Source organism: Rhinoderma darwinii, chromosome 5 (assembly GCF_050947455.1).
Source record: "Rhinoderma darwinii isolate aRhiDar2 chromosome 5, aRhiDar2.hap1, whole genome shotgun sequence".
NCBI classification, from domain to species: Eukaryota; Metazoa; Chordata; class Amphibia; order Anura; family Rhinodermatidae; genus Rhinoderma; species Rhinoderma darwinii.
This window is the reverse complement of record NC_134691.1, coordinates 206,298,797-206,325,490: the sequence shown is the minus strand read 5'-3', so window position 1 is coordinate 206,325,490 and position 26,694 is coordinate 206,298,797. Positions and strand designations below refer to the sequence as shown.

At 44.8% G+C, this 26,694-nt stretch overlaps 1 protein-coding gene across 1 annotated transcript in view; it reads left to right on the top strand.

Annotated features, from left to right (window-relative positions):
• TEX10 (testis expressed 10) overlaps positions 1–25,825 on the top strand; it is a 108,124-nt gene extending 82,299 nt beyond the window's left edge. The window contains 3 exon segments of the mRNA XM_075828190.1: positions 12,549–12,727; positions 21,292–21,502; positions 24,347–25,825. Of these exon segments, the coding sequence (XP_075684305.1) occupies positions 12,549–12,727; positions 21,292–21,502; positions 24,347–24,436 (480 nt within the window). The 3' untranslated portion in view covers positions 24,437–25,825.
• Positions 25,826–26,694: the final 869 nt, after the last annotated feature.

Here is a 26,694-nt window from a genome sequence, read left to right as displayed (position 1 = left end):
ACGCCGTAAAAATAAAACTAAATTGCTAGGTTTTTTTTTTCCATTCCCCCGCAAAAAAAAAATGATAAAGGTTAAAGGTGTTTGCCAGGAATACATTTTTTTCTATTTTAGCCTAAGGTGACCTGTACAATGAACTTTATAATATATATTTTTAATTTTGAAATGGCTACTTCCTTCTAATTAGCAGTCACGTGACAACATTCTGAGTAAACTTTTTTATTTCCTGTGACGTTCCGTGCCTTTACTCAGCCAGCACTTCAGGCTAAGAGGCATGGCGCGCCATCGACTACGTTAACAGGCAGTTGGCCGGGCGGATGTTTCATAAACGCTCCAGAGGTCCGTGTCTAGTCCCACCGCCTGTAAACCTAGTTGATGACGCGCCGTGCTTCTTTTCAACCGGAAGTGCTGGCTGGGCAAAGACATGGAGCGTAGTCTCTCAAGTACACGCCCCCTCCTCCTATCTCGTCGTTCACGCCCTCTCTTTCTTCTCTATTGGAGTTCCCTCACTGCCTGGCCGCAGCGTGGATGACTCGAGAAGAGGAGGGGGTGTGGACGACGAGATAGGGCAGTGATGTCAGGGGCTTCCCCAGAGCCGGAGTCCCGGGCAGAGGGCTAGTATAGGCTCTGCTCTGGGACTTTGAAATCCCCTGACATCACTTCTTCTCTCTGAGTTCCCTCACTGGCTGGCCGCCGTGTCTCTCCTCGTATACACCCCTTCCTCTTCTCTGATCACCCACGCTGGGTTACATAAATACATGGATGATGGGGGTTATATAAATACAGGGATAAAGGGGCTATATAAATACATGGGTGATGGGGTTATGTACAGGGATGATATCATATACGTGGTGTCTTCATTCCGCTCTATAATCCCAGTGTGTTAGCCCCCGTCGTCCCAGTGTGTTAGCCCCCGTCGTCCCAGTGTGTTAGCCCCCGTCGTCCCAGTGTGTTAGCCCCCGTCGTCCCAGTGTGTTAGCCCCCGTCGTCCCAGTGTGTTAGCCCCCGTCGTCCCAGTGTGTTAGCCCCCGTCGTCCCAGTGTGTTAGCCCCCGTCGTCCCAGTGTGTTAGCCCCCGTCGTCCCAGTGTGTTAGCCCCCGTCGTCCCAGTGTGTTAGCCCCCGTCGTCCCAGTGTGTTAGCCCCCGTCGTCCCAGTGTGTTAGCCCCCGTCGTCCCAGTGTGTTAGCCCCCGTCGTCCCAGTGTGTTAGCCCCCGTCGTCCCAGTGTGTTAGCCCCCGTCGTCCCAGTGTGTTAGCCCCCGTCGTCCCAGTGTGTTAGCCCCCGTCGTCCCAGTGTGTTAGCCCCCGTCGTCCCAGTGTGTTAGCCCCCGTCGTCCCAGTGTGTTCGCCCCCGTCGTCCCAGTGTGTTCGCCCCCGTCGTCCCAGTGTGTTCGCCCCCGTCGTCCCAGTGTGTTCGCCCCCGTCGTCCCAGTGTGTTCGCCCCCGTCGTCCCAGTGTGTTCGCCCCCGTCGTCCCAGTGTGTTCGCCCCCGTCGTCCCAGTGTGTTCGCCCCCGTCGTCCCAGTGTGTTCGCCCCCGTCGTCCCAGTGTGTTCGCCCCCGTCGTCCCAGTGTGTTCGCCCCCGTCGTCCCAGTGTGTTCGCCCCCGTCGTCCCAGTGTGTTCGCCCCCGTCGTCCCAGTGTGTTCGCCCCCGTCGTCCCAGTGTGTTCGCCCCCGTCGTCCCAGTGTGTTCGCCCCCGTCGTCCCAGTGTGTTCGCCCCCGTCGTCCCAGTGTGTTCGCCCCCGTCGTCCCAGTGTGTTCGCCCCCGTCGTCCCAGTGTGTTCGCCCCCGTCGTCCCAGTGTGTTCGCCCCCGTCGTCCCAGTGTGTTCGCCCCCGTCGTCCCAGTGTGTTCGCCCCCGTCGTCCCAGTGTGTTCGCCCCCGTCGTCCCAGTGTGTTCGCCCCCGTCGTCCCAGTGTGTTCGCCCCCGTCGTCCCAGTGTGTTCGCCCCCGTCGTCCCAGTGTGTTCGCCCCCGTCGTCCCAGTGTGTTCGCCCCCGTCGTCCCAGTGTGTTCGCCCCCGTCGTCCCAGTGTGTTCGCCCCCGTCGTCCCAGTGTGTTCGCCCCCGTCGTCCCAGTGTGTTCGCCCCCGTCGTCCCAGTGTGTTCGCCCCCGTCGTCCCAGTGTGTTCGCCCCCGTCGTCCCAGTGTGTTCGCCCCCGTCGTCCCAGTGTGTTCGCCCCCGTCGTCCCAGTGTGTTCGCCCCCGTCGTCCCAGTGTGTTCGCCCCCGTCGTCCCAGTGTGTTCGCCCCCGTCGTCCCAGTGTGTTCGCCCCCGTCGTCCCAGTGTGTTCGCCCCCGTCGTCCCAGTGTGTTCGCCCCCGTCGTCCCAGTGTGTTCGCCCCCGTCGTCCCAGTGTGTTCGCCCCCGTCGTCCCAGTGTGTTCGCCCCCGTCGTCCCAGTGTGTTCGCCCCCGTCGTCCCAGTGTGTTCGCCCCCGTCGTCCCAGTGTGTTCGCCCCCGTCGTCCCAGTGTGTTCGCCCCCGTCGTCCCAGTGTGTTCGCCCCCGTCGTCCCAGTGTGTTCGCCCCCGTCGTCCCAGTGTGTTCGCCCCCGTCGTCCCAGTGTGTTCGCCCCCGTCGTCCCAGTGTGTTCGCCCCCGTCGTCCCAGTGTGTTCGCCCCCGTCGTCCCAGTGTGTTCGCCCCCGTCGTCCCAGTGTGTTCGCCCCCGTCGTCCCAGTGTGTTCGCCCCCGTCGTCCCAGTGTGTTCGCCCCCGTCGTCCCAGTGTGTTCGCCCCCGTCGTCCCAGTGTGTTCGCCCCCGTCGTCCCAGTGTGTTCGCCCCCGTCGTCCCAGTGTGTTCGCCCCCGTCGTCCCAGTGTGTTCGCCCCCGTCGTCCCAGTGTGTTCGCCCCCGTCGTCCCAGTGTGTTCGCCCCCGTCGTCCCAGTGTGTTCGCCCCCGTCGTCCCAGTGTGTTCGCCCCCGTCGTCCCAGTGTGTTCGCCCCCGTCGTCCCAGTGTGTTCGCCCCCGTCGTCCCAGTGTGTTCGCCCCCGTCGTCCCAGTGTGTTCGCCCCCGTCGTCCCAGTGTGTTCGCCCCCGTCGTCCCAGTGTGTTCGCCCCCGTCGTCCCAGTGTGTTCGCCCCCGTCGTCCCAGTGTGTTCGCCCCCGTCGTCCCAGTGTGTTCGCCCCCGTCGTCCCAGTGTGTTCGCCCCCGTCGTCCCAGTGTGTTCGCCCCCGTCGTCCCAGTGTGTTCGCCCCCGTCGTCCCAGTGTGTTCGCCCCCGTCGTCCCAGTGTGTTCGCCCCCGTCGTCCCAGTGTGTTCGCCCCCGTCGTCCCAGTGTGTTCGCCCCCGTCGTCCCAGTGTGTTCGCCCCCGTCGTCCCAGTGTGTTCGCCCCCGTCGTCCCAGTGTGTTCGCCCCCGTCGTCCCAGTGTGTTCGCCCCCGTCGTCCCAGTGTGTTCGCCCCCGTCGTCCCAGTGTGTTCGCCCCCGTCGTCCCAGTGTGTTCGCCCCCGTCGTCCCAGTGTGTTCGCCCCCGTCGTCCCAGTGTGTTCGCCCCCGTCGTCCCAGTGTGTTCGCCCCCGTCGTCCCAGTGTGTTCGCCCCCGTCGTCCCAGTGTGTTCGCCCCCGTCGTCCCAGTGTGTTCGCCCCCGTCGTCCCAGTGTGTTCGCCCCCGTCGTCCCAGTGTGTTCGCCCCCGTCGTCCCAGTGTGTTCGCCCCCGTCGTCCCAGTGTGTTCGCCCCCGTCGTCCCAGTGTGTTCGCCCCCGTCGTCCCAGTGTGTTCGCCCCCGTCGTCCCAGTGTGTTCGCCCCCGTCGTCCCAGTGTGTTCGCCCCCGTCACCCCTGTGCGATTTATTAGTGAGTGTGTGACAGTGCAGGGAGCTGGGTGCCTGTAATTAGAGCAAGGAATGACCTGTGAACATAGAGGGGAGTGGCAGTATGCAAATACCTGAGATGCTGTGGAGGAAGAGGGGGGACGTAAGCTGTCTCCTCAGATGCAGCAAGGGATCATGGGTATGGTGGGTTACAAAACAGGAACAGAAGCAAGGGATGTAAACAAAGAGAGCAGCGGTGAAGATTGAGATAAAAAAGAAACTGGTTAAAAGCTATGTAGGGGGTTTTAGGGAAGGCAAACCAATGCTAGGGGACACTTTTTAGAAAATATTTTTCTCCTGGCCAACCCCTTTAGTCAATAAGTGCCTTGTACCCCAAAATGGTAGCAAATAAGTCCCGCAAAAATCAATCCCTCATATCACGACATCGGTGGAAAAATTAAAGTTTTGGCTCTTGGGAAGCGGCAATGCAAAATAAAAAATTTTAGTTAGTTTTTTTTTTTTCCCTGCAAAAGTAGTAAAACATAAAAAAAGATCATAGACCTCTTTCCTGCAGAATACAGGGGATTTTTATTTTTTTTTCTTGGTTTCTTAAGTTAGTCCTATAGTCCTTACCCTGCCTTTTTCACCTCTTTCCTCCTTTTCCCCCCTTTGCCTTACAGTTGCCTGTGTCTCTGCCCTCATGCCTCCTTGACATTTGCTCCTCTCAACGTCAAAGGTTTTAATACACCTTATAAACTTTATAGGTGTTCAATGACTCGCATAAGTGTTTTATCCAAAATCTTGCTCCTCCAAGAAAAATAATTTATAATGCATCATATGCCTTTTTTACATAACCAATACTACACCAAGTGGCTCTATAGTACCAACCCGATCGACGTTTAAATGAGTATCTAGTGCTGTACCACACACACAGTGGTGTTATCCATGTGACCCTGATGGCAGATCTATTTATTTAAAGCTACATATCGAACCTAAACTCATTTTACTATTGTTTAATGGTATTCTCCCCAACCAGGATCAGGTGCGAGTTTGTTTGCAGCTTTTGGAAAAAAAAAACTAAAGGGGACTATCCTAGTGGGAAACTACTTATAATTTTACCCTTGAATTATCACTGAACAGGTAGAACCTCACTCCCATTTAAGTCGCTTACATTCATTTAAAAATTTTATTTTTCCGCTGCACACCAAATATATAGTCGAATCGTTTTTTTTCCAAGTCACAATGCTCTACTGTGGCATCCCTACTTTTCCATTGGAAAATTTTTTGTAGTTACACTACGCCCCTGTCTTTCTGTCTCTTGATCACTCAGAATTTGTTCTCAGACCTTGGTCTTGAAGACTTGACAATTTATGACACCGTATAAATCTACCATTAGGCATTTTCAGGCTCATCACATTCATGATCAAACTTCTTTACAACATAATGGGAGGCACTCCAGTGTGTCCTACGTGAAGGGTTCACCAAACCGATCTTGGCAAAAGAAAGATGTGCTTTTAAGTTATTACAACTTCTAAAAGTAATTCCTGACTTCGAGGTTCTTAAGAAAAGTCACTGCGCTCAGACTTACACTGACCTCCTTAACAATTGAACGGAACTATAATGGTTAATTGACCTGAAATACCTCAGAATTAGGGAGTTTCAGAAATTGTTTTTATATGATTTTTCTGACCAATGCGGTTGTCCCTTAAAGGGGTTTCCCACTACCGGACAACTGATGTCCTAGCCACCAGGTATTACAAATCCTTCTATAACGTACCAGGCTGATTTATAAATATGCACCTTGATTCCCTACGTGCCAAAGTTTTGCATTATGTCTCCTTTGCGGCCCTAGAATTCCTGAATTTACTTAACAGGAAGTGTTGGCTGTCTTTAACCCCTTAAGGACGCAGCCTAGTTTGGGCCTTAAGGCTCAGAGCCCATTTTTCAAATCTGACATATTTCACTTTATGTGGTAATAACGTCGGAATGCTTAAACCTATCCAAGCGATTCTGAGATTGTTTTCTCGTGACACTTTGGGCTTCATGTTCGTGGTAAAATTTGGTCGATATATTCAGTCTTTATTTGTGAAAAATTGCAAAATTTAGAGAAAATTTACAAAAAATAGCATTTTTCAGAATTTAAATGCATCTGCTTGAAAAACAGACGGTTCTACCACCCAAAATAGTTACTAGTTCACATTTCCCATATGTCTACTTTAGATTGGCATCGTTTTTTGAACATTATTTTATTTTTCTTGGACGTTACGAGGTTTAGAACATAAACAGCAATTTCTCATATTCTTAAGAAAATTTCAAAAGCCTTTTTTTGAAGGTACCTCTTGAGTTCTGAAGTGGATTTGAGGGGCCTATGTATTAGAAACCCCCATAAAACACCCCATTTTAAAAACTAGACCCCTCAAAGTATTCAAAACAGCATTTAGAAAGTTTTTTAACCCTTCAGGCATTTCACAGGAATTAAAGCAAAGTGGAAATGAAATTTGCAAATTTCATTTTTTCTGCTGAATTTCAATTTTAATCAATTTTTTTTTAGTAACAGAAGGTTTTACCAGAGAAACACTACTAAATATGTATTGTCCAGATTCTGCAGTTTTTAGAAATGTCCCACATGTGGCCCTACTGCGCTCGTGGACTAAAACACAAGCCCTAGAAGCAAAGAAGCACCTAGTGCATTTTGAGGCCTCTTTTTTATTAGAATATATTTTAGGCAGCATGCCAGGTTTGAAGAGGCGTTGAGGTATCAAAACAATGGAAACCCACCAGAAGTGACCCCATTTTGGAAATTACACCCCTCAAGGAATTCATTTGTGGTTTTTGTTATCATTTTGACCGCACAGTTTTTTCACAGCACCTATTTGAATTGGGCTGTGAAATGAAAAAAATGATATTTTTTCCAATAAGATGTCATTTTTGATCAAAATTTCTTATTTTCACAGGGAACAACATACCCCATTTTGTTGCCCAATTTGTCCTTAGTGCGGCAATACCCCATTTGTGGTGATAAACTGCCGTTTGGGCCCATGGGAGGGCTCAGACGGAAAGGAGCGCTATGTGTTTGTTGGAGTCCAGATTTTGCTGGATTGGTTTTCGGGTGCCATGTTGCATTTGCAGAGCCCCAGAGGTATCAAAGCAATGGAAACCCACCAGAAGTGACCCCATTTTGGAAACTACACCCCTCAAGGAATTCATTTATGGTTTTTGTTATCATTTTGACCGCACAGTTTTTTCACAGCACCTATTTGAATTGGGCTGTGAAATGAAAAAAATGATATTTTTTCCAATAAGATGTCATTTTTGATCAAAATTTCTTATTTTCACAAGGAACAACATACCCCATTTTGTTGCCCAATTTGTCCTTAGTGCGGCAATACCCCATTTGTGGTGATAAACTGCCCTTTGGGCCCATGGGAGGGCTCAGAAGGAAAGGACCACCATTTGGCCAACTGGAGCTTTTCTGGTGCTAAGTCATGTGTGCAGAAGCCCCTGAGGTACCGGTACAGTTGAAACCCCCGAGAAGTGACCCCATTTTAAAAACTACACCCCTTAAGACATTCATCTAGAGGTGTAGTGAGCATTTTGACCCCACAGGTACTGTGTAAAAGATAATGCGCAGCAGATGGTGCAGTGTGAGATTTGCAATTTTATATATGTATATGCCATTTCAGTGTCCAATATAGTGTGCCCAGCATGCGCCACCGGAGATATACACCCCTTAAATTGTAATGTGGGTTCTCCCGGGTACGGCAATACCCTACATGTGGCTGTTATCAGCTGCCTGGGCATACGGCAGGGCTCAGAAGGGAAAGATGAGGGGGGTAAGCTGTGCGGAGTGCATCAGGGTAAATTAAAAATCAAGGGATGTATGATACATTTTAAAACAATCTTTTATACAGAGCCCTGGTTTTTCGGGACACGTGTCACATTGGTATATTGTGTTCTTCCTTATCCCCCTCTTATAGCAGACTCTGCACCTCTTTTGACTCTTTCCCTTTCCACCGGTTTGGGGACCTTCTCCTGGAAAGTGTTGCCCTGGTACGATGCGTGTGGCCTCGCTTCCAGAAGTACTGGGTGCCCCCCCTTCCTGGTCCCTAAAGATTAGATCTTGAAATTCCAGGAAAGTTCCCGTCTGGCCTGCACATCGACGTAGCATGTACGCATTGTACAAAGCCATCTGTATGATGTGCCCGGCCAGCTTCTTATACCACACCGCATGGCGCTGTAGGGCTTCAGGACTTGATTTGACAAGTCCATCCCTCCCATGTACCTATTGTAGTCCAGGATGCAGTCTGGTTTGGGGGTGGCCTTTCCTTCATATATCCTAAACCTGTAGGTATACCCTGATGCACTCTCGCAGCTTATACATCTTCACGCCATACCTTGCCCTCTTACCCGGCAGGTACTCGCGGAATTGAACCCTCCCTTTAAAATGTACCAGGGACTCATCAATAGAAATACACTTCTCGGGGGTGTATGCTGGGAAAACCGGGCACTGGAACGGTCTAATAGGGGTCTCCGTTTATACAAACGGTCAAAACTGGGGTCATCTCGGAGTGGGCACGGCTCATTATCAGTATAATGTAAGAAGCCAAGTATTGCCTCATTTATTTATTTTTTTAGGTTCCAGTTCATTTCTGAAGTTGCTTTGAGGGGCCCATATATTAGAAACCCCTATCAAACACCCCATTTTAGAAACTAGACCCCTCAAAGTATTCACAACAGCATTTAGAAAGTTTATGAACCCTTTAGGTGTTTCACAGAAATTTAGAGCAAAGTAGAGGTGAAATTTACTCTTTTTATACCATTTTTTTTATAACACAAAAGGATTTATCAGAGAAACGCAACTCAATACTTATTGCCCAGATTCTGCAGTTTAGAGAAATATCCCACATGTGGCCATCGGGCGGTAATGGAGTGAAGCACCGGCCTCCGAAGCAAAGGAGCACCTAGTGGATTTTGAGCCCTCTTTTTTATTAGGCACCATGTCCGGTTTGAAGAGGTCTTGTGGTGCCAAAACATTGGAAACCCCCCAAAAGTGACCCCAATTTGGAAACTAGACCCCTTGAGGAATCCATTGTAGTTTTCTTGGGGTGCATGCGGCTTTTTGATCAGTTTTTATTCCATTTTTAGGTGGCGTGGTGACTAATAAACAGCAATTCTACTATTGTTTTTGTATACTTTTTTTTTTACAGCGTTCACCGTGCGCTATAAATGACACATTCACTTTATTCTGCGGGGCGATACGATCACGGCGATACCAGATGTTTATAGTTTTTTTATGTCTTATGGCGTTTGCACAATAAAATACGTTTTGTAAACAATCATTCACTTTTTGTGTTACCTTATTCTAAGAGCCAGAACGTTTTTATTTTTCAATCAATAAAGGCGTGCGAGGACTTTTTTTTTGCGTAACGAACTGTAGTTTCCATCAGGACCATTTTTAGGTACATGCGACTTTTTGATCTCTTTTTATTCCATTTTTTGGGAGGTGAAGTGACCAAACAATTGTGATTGTGGTACGGTTTATTAATATTTTTTTTTACGGCGTTCACCGTGCGGGATAAATAACAAAATAATTTTGTAGCTCAGGCCGTTACGGACGCGGCGATACCAATTATGTATAGTTTATTTGTTTGTTTATATATTTTTATTAATAATAAAGGACTGATAAGGGAAAAAGTGGGACTTTTACTTTTATTACTTTTAAAACTTTTATTTTCTTATTTTTACACATCTTTTTTTAACTTTTTTTTTACTTTATTACTTTGTCCCACTAGGGGACATGAGGGCAGGAGGCCCTGATCGCTATTCTAATACACTGCACTACATGCGTAGTGCAGTGTATTAGAACTGTCAGCTACTCACTGACAGCAAGCATAGTGGGTCCTGACGTTGTCAGGACCCACTAGGCTTCCGTCTATGGCATAGCCGGACGCCATTGTTTGGTGTCCGGTTGCCATAGTCACCATCGCCGGCCGCTATCGCGTAGCAGGCCGGCGATGGCAGCTTAACCCCTAAAAAGCCGCGATCTCTATAGAACGCGGCTTTTAAGGGGTTAATCAGCGGGGACACAGCGATCGGTCCCCGCTGTAGGAGCTGTGACAGCTGCTGAACAAGACAGCAGCGTCACAGCTCCTGTATGTGTCGGGAGGACGGCCGAAACGGCCGTTACTCCCGAGACGTACTATTACGGCATGGAGCGCGAACGATACAGCTGCCATGACGTAATAGTACGTCAAGGAGCGGGAAGGGGTTAAGCGCACGGGCCCAGACAGCTATTCCCCTCATATTTTTAAAACCTTGCATGATCAGCTCTATTTCTATCCAAAGTCTTCAATTCTATATCAGATGCCTCTTCTTTTACTCAACAAGAACTAAAAGCCAATATAGCAGTGATACCTAAGATAGGTAAAGATACGTTCCCTCTGTTTGAATTATCACCCTATTTGCCACATCAATGTTGATGTAAAACTATACTCCAAGATCTTGACAAACAGACTGGCACTCATCTTACCTAATATTCACAGTGATCGGGTAGGTTTGGTCCCTGGCCCAGAAGCTATGGACAACACTAATAAAACCACCCTTTATATTTCACAGGCCCTCTGTTGACGCAGAGAAGGCCTTTGATGGGGTCTACTGGATCTTTATGCAAGCCTACTTAGAACAATACTAGCCTCTTATACAGCGATCTCTCCACACGAGTAAGTGTGAACAGATTTCTCTCTACAACCTTTTATATTTGTAATGGCACTCGTGGGGTATCCACTTTCACCCCTTCTTTATTTGATACTTATGAAGCAACTGGTGACTTCCATTCGAAATAACGTAAACATTTCAGGAATCCAAGTTAGTAACAGACGCTGATGATTTATTTCGCTGTGCCCCAGCCTCGATCTCTTTACCTTCCATTATCAAAGAGTTTAAGATATTTGGTAATTCCAGTAATTTTGAAGTCGAAGACAGAAGCCCTCAGTATTTCCTTACTGTCCCTCTTGCAATCTCACTTTGCCATTTCATTGGCAAAGTGTTTCTCTCAAGTATTTAGGGATTCAAATCTCAATTGATATGGACACATTTCACCCCCCATGCCTTCTTTTTCTTGCACTTTGTAAGGCTTTCATCAAATTAGTTTGGGGTACATTTAAATCTAGGATGAATTGCCTAGTTCTCACCAAGCCGAAGGTCTCAGGGGGCGCCGGCCTCCCAGACCTAAAGAGAAACTATCAGATGGCTTTACTGATACGGATCTTTGACTGGAAAATTCATATGGGATCCAAACAGTAGTTACAATTAGAGGAAGATATTGTAAGTCACAGACTTCCAGTCCTGGCCTGGATCCCATCAGGGTCTCTCCCACGAAGAAAAAATATAATTATTTATTTAGACCACTTAATTTGGGACTCCCTAATATCTAGAGGTCATTTATCCAAGATGATGGGCCTAATGACCCCCCTGTTCTTGAGGATGCTCTGGATAAATCTACTCCACCTTTTCTTGGTGCTTGGGAAAGAGAACTTGGTGAGTCAATTGATGAAGATGAATGGCCCATGGGTGTTATGGTTCACAGATTAGACACCATGTGCTGCACAAGAGAAAAATTATACTTTCCAGAAGGTATAGATGCCCATCCTATCTACACTCTTTCCATCAGTACCTATACAGTACTGGAGGGAATGTAGTGAGGTTGGTACTATGCTTCATATTTAGTAGAGTTGTCCTTCAGCCTTTTTGGGACAAAAGCTTTGATCTATATCGCACAGCAAGTGCCATAAAGGTTCCCAATACACCACAAGTAGCTCTTTCGTCACGGAGTACTGGCTCCATATCCTCTGCTAAAAAAAGGGATCCTGCAACACTTCCTAATGGCTGCCCACGTGGTCATATCTCGCCACTGGCATGCAGTTGAACCTCTTTCCATAATGGAATGGCTCAGAGAAATGGGACATCTCATGAGAATGGAAGAATTTTCTGTAGATGACTCTCGAGACTCTTCTAAATTCATTACAACTTCGTCCGACTGGTAATCTTTTCAAACGGTTTTAGAATTTCAATCAGATCTTGTATAAACCCGTGAAAAGGTTGGGGACTTCCTCCTTCTAGTTCCCTCTTCCCTTACTTCCCCTCACTCTTTATGTAAATATAATATTTATTTTCCTCCCTTATTTGTCTGAGCGTTTGTTGGTATGTACGTATTGTCTTCGTTGCAGTGTACATTCCGGCTTGGGACGAAAATTACAATGTTAAAAGTTCTCTCACTCACACACTTCATAACCAAGAAGACAATGAGTATACTCACTAAAAGTTCTGGTTTTATTTATTTAAAAAGTTAATTATATAAAGCGATATGTCAATGTTGTATCGACATAGATGACTGGGACTGTCCTTTGTGTATAATGCTGTTATATGTCAAATTTGCACTTCTGTTTTTTGTTATCTTGAAAAACTTTAATAAAATTGATTCAAACTAAAATGCCACAAAAACACGTTGTTGTAGACCGTTTCAAATCTGCAACCCTCCACCCCAAAAAATAAAAAGTTCAACTTAATGCGATGTGTGAAACCACTCTTAAAGTGGACTACGCTGGTTGCTTTTCTTTTTTTTTTTTTGTTTTCTTTTAGGCGATAAGGGGATAATTTTCTTATTTGCCAAAGGAACCTCTTCACAACTTTTTGACAGGCAAAAATAGTTTACATTTTCAGTATTGTTCTTTGTATCTTTAGGGACACACTGCATTGTTCATGTGAATTATGTACAGACTTGTCTTAATTCATTTTACTCTTTCTCAGGGTGGCTTGGTGGTAATTCCTGACAGTACCATTGGATCTGTTCTGCATGCTGTAAATAAACTTCTTGACCAAAGTTGCAACCCAACTGAGAGTATTCACGTCTTCTTGGCTTCCAGCTGTTACAGTGTTTTCAATTTCTTGCTGACCATTGAGAAAGATGTTGAACATGTACAAAAAAGGTAAAAATGTGTTTTGCTGTGAAGTTTTAAGGGATATTCCCAACTTAAATATTTATGGTATATACACAGTCTATACCATAAATGTCTGCTAGTTTCCGTAACTTCCATAGGGATGAATGAAGAGAGCTGCACAAATGTGCACATCCACCTTTCCTTTCATTTTCCACTCAGATGAGGTGACTAGCTGTTGTAGAGATAGGGTGACCCGCATCTTTAGACCATTTTGACAGAATTAAACTAATTTTTTTTTCCATTAAGCAATGGTATAAGTGAAGATAAGAAACTTTTATATATAGAATATCTTATTGCAAAAAAATTCTCCTTATCCGACTCCTCTCCTCCTCCTGCACTGATCACGCGCTATAAATTCACTGCTAAGATCCACACACAGGTGTCTATACATTTAGGTCAGGTTACAGCTGCTGCCTATATAAGTCTATAGAGAGGGGTAAGAGGAGGAAGCTGCTGTAGGTAGACCAGAGACACACACGCTTCTGCAGCTACTAGTTAGTGGTTTTTTTCACCCCAATGCTAGATTTACAGCTACACTGCTCATTACTGCTATATAATGTCCTCCATGCTGCGGCTTCTACATGTGTGATTGGAGGGCAGGCTCTACTCTTTTCTCTGTGTACTGGGTATAGGAGACATCATAGCAGCTAGTCTCCCTTTCTGGAACGGTGCTCAGGAAAACTGACAATAAAAAAATAGAGCCTAACGAAAGGGGAAAACTGATGATGCGTGCGTGCGTGCACCATTATTCAGAAAAGTCAAATGAAAGGTTTAAGTTGGGAATATCCCTTTAGAGCTAGTGTCCTCCTCTGCCTGTTGACATTGAAATTTTAACAACTGGAGCTCAGAATCTGACTACAAGCTACCACTTAGGCCCCATGTAAATTTTCGGACCGTGCTCCCGTACAAAGACTGTGCAACTAGACTTTTGGTCCCCCAGCAGGGCTATAAAAATCAATGAAATCTAAGAATCAGTGCGACGGGAGACCGGAATGTATATTAGCGAGTGTACTCACATACTGCAGTGTGTACAATGCTAATAAGTTTCTGCTTCTCACGTAACCCCTTTAAAATTGGCCATATAATCGTAAAATATCAGTTAGAACAGTAGCCAAAGTTTGGTAATTATGTTTCTTTTACTTAGAAACATTTTAACGTTCTATTTTGAATTCACTTCGCATGTCACTTTATTGATACAGACTTAAAAATTGCTCACGTGACAGTTCGTCAATAAATTCTGACTACCAATGTGTCTGTACTTCCTTAATTTTGCAGACACGAGAAGAGAAAAATAAACATATCATTAAAACAAAAAAAACATAATTGCTAAACTTTGGCTGAAATTACTGTTTTACGAACATATAGCCATTTTTTAAGTTTTTGATGGAAATCGTTTTCAAGTTCAAACAAGCATCATGGATCTGACGTTCAAGGGATCCAAATCACTAATGCATTAAACTCAATGGTGTCCTTAAAGAGAACCTTTCACCTCCCCATACATGTGCAGCATGTAATAGGCAGGGCTGCACAAATCCTGTGGCACTTTATAGCTTTTTCCTACCCTCCTCTGTTATTTAGATGCCGTTATATTTGGCGCCCGATATTTAAATAACCACCTGAGCTGTCAATGGGGCGTGTAATATCGCTGTGACACTGTTATGTCATCCGCTATAGACAGTGCTACAGCAAGAGCTGGAGAGGGGAGAGCGTGTGCGCACATGTGCAGCTCGGAGCTGTGCGTGCGCATACTCTCACTCTTCAGCTCTCGGCAGACAAGTACAAGACTGTGATCTCTCGCAAGATATCTCGGAGGAAGGTAGGAAAAAAATGTAAAGTGCCCCAGGGTTTGTGCAGCCCTGCCCATTACATGCTGCACTCAGCTGCACATGTATGGGGAGGTGAAAAGTTCTCTTTAAGGGTCCTCATTTTGACTGCAAGAATAGTGCTGCATTTGACTCTATTTTTTTTTTTTATATGTTAAGTGACAGAACCCCTAAGGGTATGTGCACACGATGAGAGGCTTTTACGTCTGAAAAGACAGACTGTTTTCAGGAGAAAACAGCTGCCTCGTTTCAGACGTAAATGCTGCTCCTCGTATTATGCGAGGCGTCTGTGACGCTCGTAAATCTTGAGCTGTTCTTCATTGAGTTCAATGAAGAACGGCTCAAATTACGTTGCAAAGAAGTGCCCTGCACTTCTTTGCCGAGGCAGTCAATTTACGCGTCGTCGTTTGACAGCTGTCAAACGACGACGCGTAAATGACAGTACGTCGGCAAACCCATTCAAATGAATGGGCAGATGTTTGCCGACGTGTTGTAGCCCTATTTTCAGGCGTAAATCGAGGCATAATACGCCTCGTTTACGCCTGAAAATAGGTCGTGTGAACCCAGCCTATCGGCGCTCTGAATGGTATTGGGAAAAGGGGCTAAGACATGATTAGAGGATTACTTGTTTACGGAAACTTTATATCTGATTATTCCACTGAATGTAAACGTAGCTCTGGTTACAAATGAAAATCAAGTCCTGTTCTACTAGGACATTTAAAAACGACTTTTGGCCTGATGAAGACGCAAGTTCTTCATTGAAACGCGTTGCTGTTTTTGCACATGTACTCATTATCCTCACCCTGCTTATCCTTTCCTCTTGAGTAGTGTTTTCTATTTATATCCATTTAAAAAAATGTGAATTGCTATTTAAAAAAGAAGGGATACGAGGGGGCGTGGCTAGCTACCGCCACGAGCAGTCGCATGCAGTAGGAGCTCCGTCCATGTCTCAGCGTCTCCACTCATAATCCTGACATAATACTGCCGCAAAGATTTCCTGGACCAGGTATACCAGACGGAGGAACAGAGGAGCACTTACCATGAGTGAAACTCGACGGCAGCGGACAAGCTCCGGGAGTTTGCAAGGCCGGGAGGACAGCATGGCGCCGAGGTTCCTGAGGCGCGGCAAGAGCAGTGTGGAGGTGAGGGGGAGAAGGAGCCAACTTTGAAAGAAGTCACAGATCGGCTTTTAACGGCTATAAGGGAGTCGACTACCTCATTGACTACCAGAATAGAGGAAGTTAAAATTGATATTGGCTTGATACGCCAAGATATACATAATCCGGGACAGAGTGAAAGACACGGAAACTCGAATATCACAGATTGAGGATGACGCTGCACCTGTGGCTAGACAGCTTGGGGCCCTGGAAAGGGCAGCAGAAATGTGGTCCCAAAGATCCGATGATCTTGAAAACCGCCTAAGGCGGAACAATGTACGGGTCCTGGGGTTACCGGAACGAGCTGAAGGATCGGACCCCAGCACATTCATGGAGCAGTGGATTAAGGATATTTTGCCGGATGCTAAATTATCTCTGGCCTACGCGGTTGAGAGAGCACACCGTGTCCCCTCTCGCCCCCCCCCCCCAGGGACTGCTCCGAGACCCATGCTGGTTAAACTGCTAAGCAGTAAAGATAGAGATGCCATCTTGAGAGCTGCGCGCCAAAAAGGTCACATCACCTACAACACGGCATCCATAATGTTATTTCCGGATTTCTCTGCTATACTCCAGAAAGCACGGGCCACGTTTGTGGGGATTAAAAAGCGCCTGAGAGACCTCCAGATTCCATACTCAATGGTTTTCACTGCAAGATTGCGAGTCGTTTATCAGGACAGGTCTCTCTTCTTTAATACGCCGGCGGAGGCCGAAGACTGGCTGAATGCCACGGCGCCAAGAAGTTTACCATAATGCCGCCTGCTGCGAAACGGGCCATGAATCCTGGCAAGGATAGAAAAGTTGGACTGCTAGGCTGAGTACCGTTTTTTCAGACCAGATTGATTTATTCTGATATCTGTATATTCAGAGGTGCACCATTTTGTAAAATACCTGGTAGTTCCTAAATAAGTTTTTAAAATGAGTATATAGCCATCCCTGCTGCATATTATGGGTATGGGCACATACTTGTGCGGAATTAAACAATTGATAACTGTATAGTGAAGAGTCTTCTAGCAGGAATGTAATGTAATGTATATGGCTGATAATATACAAAATATAAGAGGGGGCTGGAGAGATATTATATAACTGTCTGCAAATACAGGTATATCTTTATAATGTGGAACAAAATTGTCTGGGAGACGCTGATTGGGCGGGGCAATAGTCTGTGAGAGGTAGATCGTTCATCACAGACTACCCCCGTGAAAATCTTCTTAGTAGGATCTGACTAGTTTCACATCAGATTCTGAGGAAGTTCGTTAGTTTTATTGTGTTAGTAAGTCCGTTTCTTTTTCCCTTCTTTTGAAGCTCTTTGTCTTATATCAGCCAGTGAATGGTAATCCTAAATGTATTATCATGGAATGTAAGGGGAATGGGTACCCCAGGTAAACGAACCCAAGTATTTTCCCAAATTCGGACAAGTGGAGCACAGATGATATGTCTACAGGAGACGCATTCAATACCAGATACGGTCCGCTTTCTCAGAAGGTCATGGATACAATTGGCAGCACATGCCACTTATTCCAATTATTCCAGAGGAGTTTCCCTGTTAGTTCATAGGTCCCTCAGGTGGGAGCCTGGAGTAATTAAAAAAGACCCGGAGGGTAGATACATTTTCATACATGCGTGGATTGAGTGTCAGCCTTATGTAATAATGTGTGTATATATACCCCCTACTCAGGCCTTAGCTGTCTTATACGAGGCAGCAGGCTTTGCATCAGCCTATCCCTCGGCTGCAGTTATTTGTATGGGTGACTTCAACTCTTTAGCCGTCCCTGGTTTGGATAAGTTCAGAGGCGACACTGTCCCGGATCCCTTGCCGGGTAGTAGGCCGTCACCACTGGCACTATTCCTGGAGGAGTTTGGGTGGCATGACCTCTGGAGACGCATGTGGCCCGGGGTTCGGGAGTTTACCTGCTTTACCCCTGGGAAGAATTCAATGTCTCGCATAGATTATATCTGCGGGAATGGGCAGACCTGCTTGGCCTTGCAGTATGCAGAACATTTACCCCGCACGTTCTCAGACCACTCTCCTATCTTGGTGCGTCTGAAGGTGGCTCAGGGGGGGACACGATTGTTGAGTAGGAAGATACATTCCTTTTGGCTAACAGTTTACCCAGCAGGACCGTATACCGGATCAGTTACTGATCTACGTAGGGGAGAATTCGTTAACACCTAATCACTCGGCCTATTGGGATGCACAAAAAGCATACCTAAGGGGCTGCCTCCAATCTACCATCTCCTACATAAAGCGAGAGTCGGTCAAAAAAGAAAAAGAATTAGCTGAGTCTTGCACACGGTTAGAAGCAACATACATTTCTGATCCTTCAGAGGTTAATAGACTGACATGGCTGCAGGCGGGTAGACAGTATCTTTTATATCTTACTGAAAAAAGCAAGCGCAGAATGTTTTTTAATAACCAGAAGTATTTTGAACAGGGCAACCAATCTAGTAGCATGCTAGCACACATTATTCACCAGAATAATGCGTCACCGGCCATACTGAAAATTAAAACTAGAGAGGGTACAATTCTGACTTCTACACCTGATATATTATTGGAGTTTTATGCCTTTTACAAAGATTTGTATGTCTCTAGATCTCATAGATCAAGGGAGGAGTTGTTTGGCTACTGTGATCAAGTTAGCTGTCCTAAAATAACAAATGACCAAAGACAGTACCTTGATAGCCCTATTACTATGGAGGAGATAGTGGAAGCAGTATCGTCCATGCCCAAGGGGAAGGCCTCGGGCCCGGATGGCATCCCACTAGAAGTATATGTGAAGTACCTAGACCAGTTAGCACCCGAGCTGCTTAAGACGTATCAGGCATCTCTAGTGGCGGGGGCCCTACCAGATTCATTTTCTGATGCAACTATAGTGGTCATATTAAAGCCAGATAAAGATCCCCTAGATTGTTCATCATATAGACCTATAGCACTTCTTAACGTGGATTATAAAATACTGACGAAGGTGTTGGCCAATAGGTTGAACGCTATTATGCCATCTATTATAGCCCCGGATCAAACGGGGTTTATTAAAGGGAGAAGTAAATCAGTCAATTTACGTAGGACCCAAATCGTGTCTCAGATATCCTCGCGGCAAAAAGAGGACTGGGCCTTTGATTCCATTGAATGGCCATACTTACTGCATATTCTCCAAAAATTTGGGCTAGGGCCAGTCTTTATACAATGGATAGGCCTCCTATATTTACATCCCAGAGCGGCCATATCCCTGAATGGGCAGTTGTCTTCATACTTCAATTTGGAAAGGGGAACCAGGCAGGGGTGCCCAATATCTCCTTTATTGTTTGCTCTTGCCATAGAACCCCTTGCAATCCTGATACAACAGGATAGGATATTCCAGGGTACTTACTTCTACAAGGGTGAGGAACGGATTGCCTTATATGCAGATGATATGCTATTATACATGTCGTACCCGGAGGAGTCGCTACACAGAGCAATGTCAATCATTGAACTATTTGGAGATTATTCTGGCTTACGTATTAACTGGGGCAAATCTTGTCTGATGTACCTCTCCCCGCTCCGGAACTCGGTGGTGGGCCAGAAGGTTAGTGGGTTGCAAGTGGTATCTCAATTTAAATATTTGGGGATCCAGATAGCTAGATCAGACAATGACATGCTGAAGTTGAATGTCGACCCTTTGCTTGCGATCTTCAAAGACAAATTCAAAATTTGGTCGGCTCTACCTCTCTCGGTGGCGGCCCGTATTAACCTTGTTAAAATGGTGGTTCAACCTAAGTGCTTATATGTACTGCAGCACATATTTGTTCCCATTCCCATGACGTTCTTTAGAGAAATGGACTCTATGTTTATAAGGTTTATATGGGGGTCCTCCAGATCTAAGCTGCAACTAGCCAAACTACAACGGCCTAAAGACCTGGCAGGTATGGCTCTCACGGACTTATATGTATATTATCTAGCTGGCCAACTTAAATACCTGGGAGCCTGGGTGTCACATGAGGAACCGGTGGGTTTGGAGAATTGTCTGGCAAATTTTCTAGGATTAAGGAAACGGTGGTCAATACTGGAACCTTTGGTACCACTTGGCAGTAATGCCTTACCAATCCACAGGGTGGCAAAAAAGTCCTGGGTAGCCGCGAGGCAGCTCTCATGGAACGATCGGATAATGGCAGAAACCCCCTTGTGGCATAATGACACGATGGGCCAGATGAGTACTTCACAGGATGCTGGGTTTTGGTCTAATCTAGGTATTAATACTGTTGGAGATGTGTTTGATAATAATGTATTACTTTCTTTTACCCAGATGGAAGAGACATATCAGGTCCCGAGACAGGCATTTTAAAATTTTTTGACATTCAGGCACTCTATTCAGGCCCAGTTTAGAGGTAGGGACATTGACATTTCCTCATATCCCCTAATAGGTATTGTACGATCCCAGGGACCGGGGGGTTGATCTCCTCGATATACTCATATCTCATACACGCCAAAGCAAGCAGGGCAGCCTTTCCGGCGCTGGACAAGTGTCAGGAGCTGATCCCATCCCTGGATGAGGAGGCCAGGGCTAGCCTTTTGGAATCACATAGATATGCATCCCCTGCCATTAATAACAAACTTATACAGCTATATATAATTCATCAGAGTTATCTCACACCAATACGATTATATAAAATGGGTAGAAGGCCCTCCCCCCAGTGTCATAGATGCTTTTATAGTCCTGCTGATTTTCAGCATATGATATGGGACTGCCCAGATATCTGCCACTTCTGGATGGAGGTTACTGCCCTGCTTGCTAGGGTGCTGTCGATCCCTGTGTTGGCAGAGCCAGGTATCTGCTTATTCGGGCTGATGGAGGAAGACCTGATTTCTCCACATCTTCGCATATGTATCCGGGAGACTTTGTTTATGGCCCGCAAAACAATAGCTCTCAGGTGGATGAACGCCCGACCCCCTACCAAAGCTATGTGGATTCAACTGGTAAACGCGGCTATACCTTATGAGCGTATAATGTATATTCATAGAAATTGTCCTGAAAAATTTAACTGGATCTGGGATAGTTGGTGCAATTCGGATCTTACGTCCTACTCTGGGACGGAGCTAACAATGGCTATTAGAGGGAGTCACACATGAGCATTCATGAGCTCTTATGATCTAGGTGGAATGGTGGATAGTTGAATGATAGTCACTGCAGAGGGTGGTACTCTATATCCCTGCTCCTTTACTTGATTATGTTGGGAAAACGCATATTATATCGGGACAGAAATGTAACTAGCAAGAGTTTGATAAAAGAGACGTATTTTCTTTCTTTTTCTTGTTTATGTGGTTCTTTTATTGTATAGGAGTGTTATGACTCTTGTTAAATATTTAACAGTGGTAATGAACAGTTTTGCTTTTGTCCGCTATGCGGGGGTCCTGCTGTTTACTGTGTTAATGTATTTATATGTCTCCTTCAATAAACTGAGTTTAAAAAAAATAAAAAAAAGAAGGGATACTTCAGTAATTGTAGCATTTTCTTTCAATTTGTCAAGTTCAAGCTAATTTGTGAAGTCCTGTTTATCTATATAAAAAAAAAGTTAGTAAAATATATACTTTTCCTTTCAGGGATGCTTTATGGGGAGAATGCATTTCCTTACTCTCCTTGCTGCCAAATGTTTTAAAGCTGATGTTGCAGAATCTGCAGGTTAGCCGAGCTTGCCAGGAAGAGCTGCCAGTGATCGCCCAGCTGCTTCGTCTGCTGCTCCAAAACGCACAGCTGCGAAGTCACATGATGACCAATGCATTTCTAGTACAGCAGACTCTTCAAGATGTGATGGTATGATAAAGTTTACTATTTAAAGGGGTATTCCCATCTCAGACAATTATGGCATATCCACAGAATATGGCATAAATTTCTAACCAATTCTGGTCCCACCTCTGGGACCCGCACCGATTTCTAGAATGGGACCTCCTGACCCCCATCCTACCTTCTTTCGCTGGCCCCGGCCACTGAGTTGCGATTTGGCCAGGAGTGCGGAAACAGCAGAGTTTGCGGAGATTCGCGGTTTACGTAACTTCCATAGAAGTAAATGGGGCTTACGGAAGCTGCATAGCGGTTGCAAGGGACCTTTTGGATATGCCATAAATGTCAGAGATGGGAATACCTCTTTAAAATATTTATGGTGTAAATTGCCAATGAGAAATTTGTCCCAAATCAAACCGCATCTGTTTAAAGGAACACTCTGGACAGAACTTATACTCTATGTGCTATGGTTAGTCCAGGAATAGTTATTTTATATTTTACTACTTTGGCACAATAACATATGTTTTTTTTTTGTTTTTTTTTTTAAAGTAAATAATTTTGTTTTAGTATTGTCGCATTCCAAGAGCCATCCATTTTTAAATTTTCAGTCTGTAGCCATATGTGGGCTTGTTTTTTGCGAGACAAGGTGTCTTTTTCATTGATTGCATTTTTGGGTGTACGGGACTTATTAATTCCTTTTCTGTTAATTTTTTTTTTAGGGAAGGGGGATAAAAAAAAAAGACGAGCATATATGTAATCTGTGTGACGGCTGTTAAAATTAAGGCCATCACACGGACTCATGTACTTCAATGGAGCCGTTTACACGACCGTTGTTTCAAAGGAGCGTGTGAAGGGTCCGTTAAAAAATAGGACAAGTCCTATTTTTTTGCGCTTCACGCATCCCTCTATGGAATCTAGTCTTAGGGGGATGTGTTATAACGCGTCTCGCCCGGGTGCACCTCGGTCGTGAAAAACTGCAGTTATTCATGTCCAAGGTTGGCTATGTTCGTCTGAATGTAGCCTTATTGTTCAGGTCTTTACCATCGCGACTATACCATATCTGTGTATGTTTGTTTTATTTGAACACTTTTTTTTTATTGATTTATTTTTTATTTAAATCAAGTAACTTTTTATTAAAACAAACAAGTTTTACATTTTTTACAATACTAGCGCATCCCACCCACTACATGCAGTGAGAGAAACACACACACACACAAGAAACATAACACACACAAACACCGATTTCCCTCCCCCCCCCCCCCCAACCCAGTGCACCCGATAGAAAATGTCCCTTCAATCCGTATAAACATATTGTCATCATATAATTTAGCAGATCTCAAACAGACATGTTATTGACATCATCCTTCAATGTTAGACGTAGCAATTTCCAATTAGTACAGCCCCTTCATATTTAGGCTAATATCTAAATAATACTACTAAATATACCACTATCTCTCGTCAGTGCAACAGAAGCCAACCCCGAGTCGTCCAACCAAGAAGCCCACATCTCCTCCGTATTTTTTCAACGCACCCCTTTTTAAGTATATAGTTTGCTCCATGGATACAAGCCAAGTCACTTTAGCAATGTACTTGGACCGTGTGGGAGGCAACTCCTACAACCATCGCTGAGTAATCCGCTTCCTCGCCTTGTAACGTAAACGAGCTATTGCAGTTTTAAACCGCTCCGACCCCCAGTAAATCATCGTCATAACCTAGAATACATACATATGGCGTCCATATAATCCCAGCAGTGTACCCTCCGTTAATGACACTCATACCTCCCTCCAAAAAGTGTCACGTTTTGAACAGGACCACATCATGTTATTTGTACACTTTGACTAAATAAAACCACTTTTATGGGGAAAAAAATGGTTTTATTTCTTTTACTGTGCAACGTTTTTTTATTTTATTTAACTTTTGGCATTAATAATTATTTTAGTCTGATATAATGCTTCGGTATACTTAGGTAGTAATGCTTTGGTATACTGTCCGTGTATAACTGAGTGTCTATTAGGCCATGCCTCTGGCTTGGCCTAATGGATACAGCCATGGCAGGCCTGGGGGCCTTTGTTAGGTCTGGCAAGCCATGACAACCCATTGACAGCCCGAGATCACATTTGCAGGCCACTGATGTTTTACAGAGAGCTCCCTTTCTCTGTAAACCACTTATATGCAGCGGTCACTATCTAAGGGGTTAAACAGCCAGGTTCGGAGGTAATGCCGATCCCAACTGTTAGAGCAGGAGTTTGGCTATCATCAGACAGCCAAGCACCTGCTCCTCCAGACATGGGTAATCCGTGCCAGGCGAATATCGATGCGCCGTAAAAAGGCTAATGTATCGGAACAAGGCCACTTAGTGACCACTGTGAAAGGTGTATTGGCGGTCACTAAGGGGTTAAATAAAGGCCCTTTAACACTGGCCAATGATCGGGTGAATGGACGTGTGTACGAACGCTCGTTCCCAGTCATTGCCCAGTGCAGACAGTGCAAAAATCAGCTAATGAAGGAGCAAACACTTGTTCATTGGCTGATCGATCTGTTATTGGTTTAATCGCCAAAAAAGTGAGCAACGTTTCAGTTCACATCTGAACCTTTCTCAAGCTGTGAACCGAAACGTCGCTCACTTTTGGTGATTAAACCAACTTCTCTCCATTTACCTTGAAGTCCTGGTGCTGTTACTTACCCTACAAGTTCTCTATTCACGCCAAGGAGTTGATTTATCCTGTTTTTGGGTAATGTGCACATGGCAGTGTGCTGTGTTTTTTCCTCTCTGGTCTCTCTCTATCTATCTCTCTCTATCTCTCTCTGTCGATCTCTTTTTCTCTTTTATATAAACATTAAAAAAAAATATTTTACATTTTTAATCTTTCTTTTTAGAATATGAAGAGCTGTGAAATTCAAGAACAGTGGCTTACAGATCTGCAGTACTGCTTCAATGTCTATCTTACGAAGCATATCCAAGAGTAGGATGTAGATGTATTTTTAAGGAAGCTGGATTCTGTCTTCACAATGTGATGAACATGTCTCAAATAAAATTATGCTGTGACATAAAGAACTGAATGTGTTTGACAAATGCTGGACGAGAAAAAAAAAATGCCTTTATTGTTGATATATTTTTGCAGTTTTTTTCTTTTCTGATTTTAGTTTTAACGGTTTTTTTTTCTGTAATGTACATGTAGCTCTTACATTATTTCCATGTATTTTATGCTTTACATCACAAATGCTTATTTTGTAGGCACATATTTTAACTGTCATTTACAGCACAATTATCTTTCTCATTCATTACACCATGATGAATATTGAATGGCACATAATTGTATATATAATTTAGTGCAAACGCTTAGCCATTAAAATACCAGGCTCTAGATTGACAAATTTAAAGGGGTTGTCTAGTCATAAGACTTGATGGCCTATCCTCCGTATCTGATCAGCTGTTTTGAATGGGCCGTGGTGCACGTACGAGCGCTGCTTCCTCTTCATTCCTTAGCTGCTCGTATTGTGAATCTCTGACACTCTTCTTGCGGCGATTCGTAGTATTATAGCCTTCTCCCGTTCAGGCTGTAATGCAGTGAATAGTCGCTACAAGTGTCAACCATACACTGTAGAAGCAGTGGCAAGCGCCACAGCCCCTTCAAAACAGCTTATCGATGGGGGTGCCAGTAGTCGGACCTCCGCTGATCAGATATTGATGACCTATCCTCAGGAGAAGCCATCAATGTCAGACCCCCGCCGATCAAATATTGATGGCCTATCCTGAGGATTGGCCATCAATTTCATGACTGGACAACCCATCTAATGTGTTTTTCAATAAAGATCATGTACATCATTGCAACACTTTTTGCTGTATTATATCTCTAAAATAAAAAAAATTAACTTTTTGAAAATTAACTGGATTAAAAATCTACTACCATTTTGTGTTTGCAGCTCCTATGCAGAGCTATGTGCCAGCATGGTTACTGCAGTAAAACATCCTGCGTAGTCTGGTGCTGTAGTCATACATCCTTTCATCTCTTGCTGACATCCATTTACTAGGTAAGCAAGTTGTAGGGGGATAGATGAAGGGGAGTATGACTTCAGGTCCAGACTGCACAGGTATGTTTTGTAGTCTGTAACCAGGGAGACACATCTGTCTGCATAGGAGCTTATGACACAAATTAGTAGTTGTTTTTTTTTTATCCAAGACTATTCAGTCACTTAATTATTTTATTAGATGCAAGGAAAAAAATTGGTTGCAAAGGTGAACCCTTTAAAAAGGGTGTGGACATTTTAGGTAAAAATGCAACTGTAGCATTTTCTTTTTATTTGCTTACGTGTATAGTTTCTGCATTTGAATATATTAAATTAAAGGGCCCACAACAGTGCCATACCTTTCTATTATATAAACTATGTTAAAAAATAATTGCGTGCTGATATCTGGGAATAATTGCTTGTGATTTTAGATGTGATTTGTACAAGGAGCTAAGTACATATCAATTTCATAAGGCTGCTTATATGGACACACATATGAACACCAACATCCTCCTCTTACTCCCTTGAGATCAGAACAAGTTGTCCACATTTAGTCCATTAGAAAGCTACAACATTTGCGTGCTCTTAGTTTAGTTCTGTAATTCATAACTGTATGAAAGCTTGTTAACCCTTTCATGACCAAGGGTCTAGGTCAAATTTTCCATTTTTGATATGCACTTCTTTAAGCGATAATATCTTTGGAACCGCTTTGAATAGCACAACTATTTTAACTTTTTTTTTTTTTTTTTACAAGACTTGAGGCTTTCATTTTCTAGATTAGTTTAATTCAGTGTTTTTAATTTTTTGGAGCAGACAAATCACAAAAAAACACTTTTTTGTAATTTTTATATATATTTATCTAGTGCCCACTGTACATAGTGCCACAGTGCCCACATAGTGCCACAGTTCTGCCCATATATAATGCCCACTTAGTGCCACACACACTGCCCGTGTATATACCGCCATTGTCCCCTGTAGAGTGCCAATATAATGCCACAGTACCCATGTAGATAGTGTCACCCCCTGTATTTAGCAATATCCCCCCTGCAGATCGCGCCACCCCCCCCCCCCCCCCCTGTAAATGGCACCCCCTTCATGTAAATAGCACCACTATAGCTCCCTGTAAGAGTGGAATCCCTCTGGCTGAAGATTCCGCTCCTACAGGAAGCCCCTGATGTCTCTGTCCATATATGGACAGTGACGTCAGCGGTTAACTC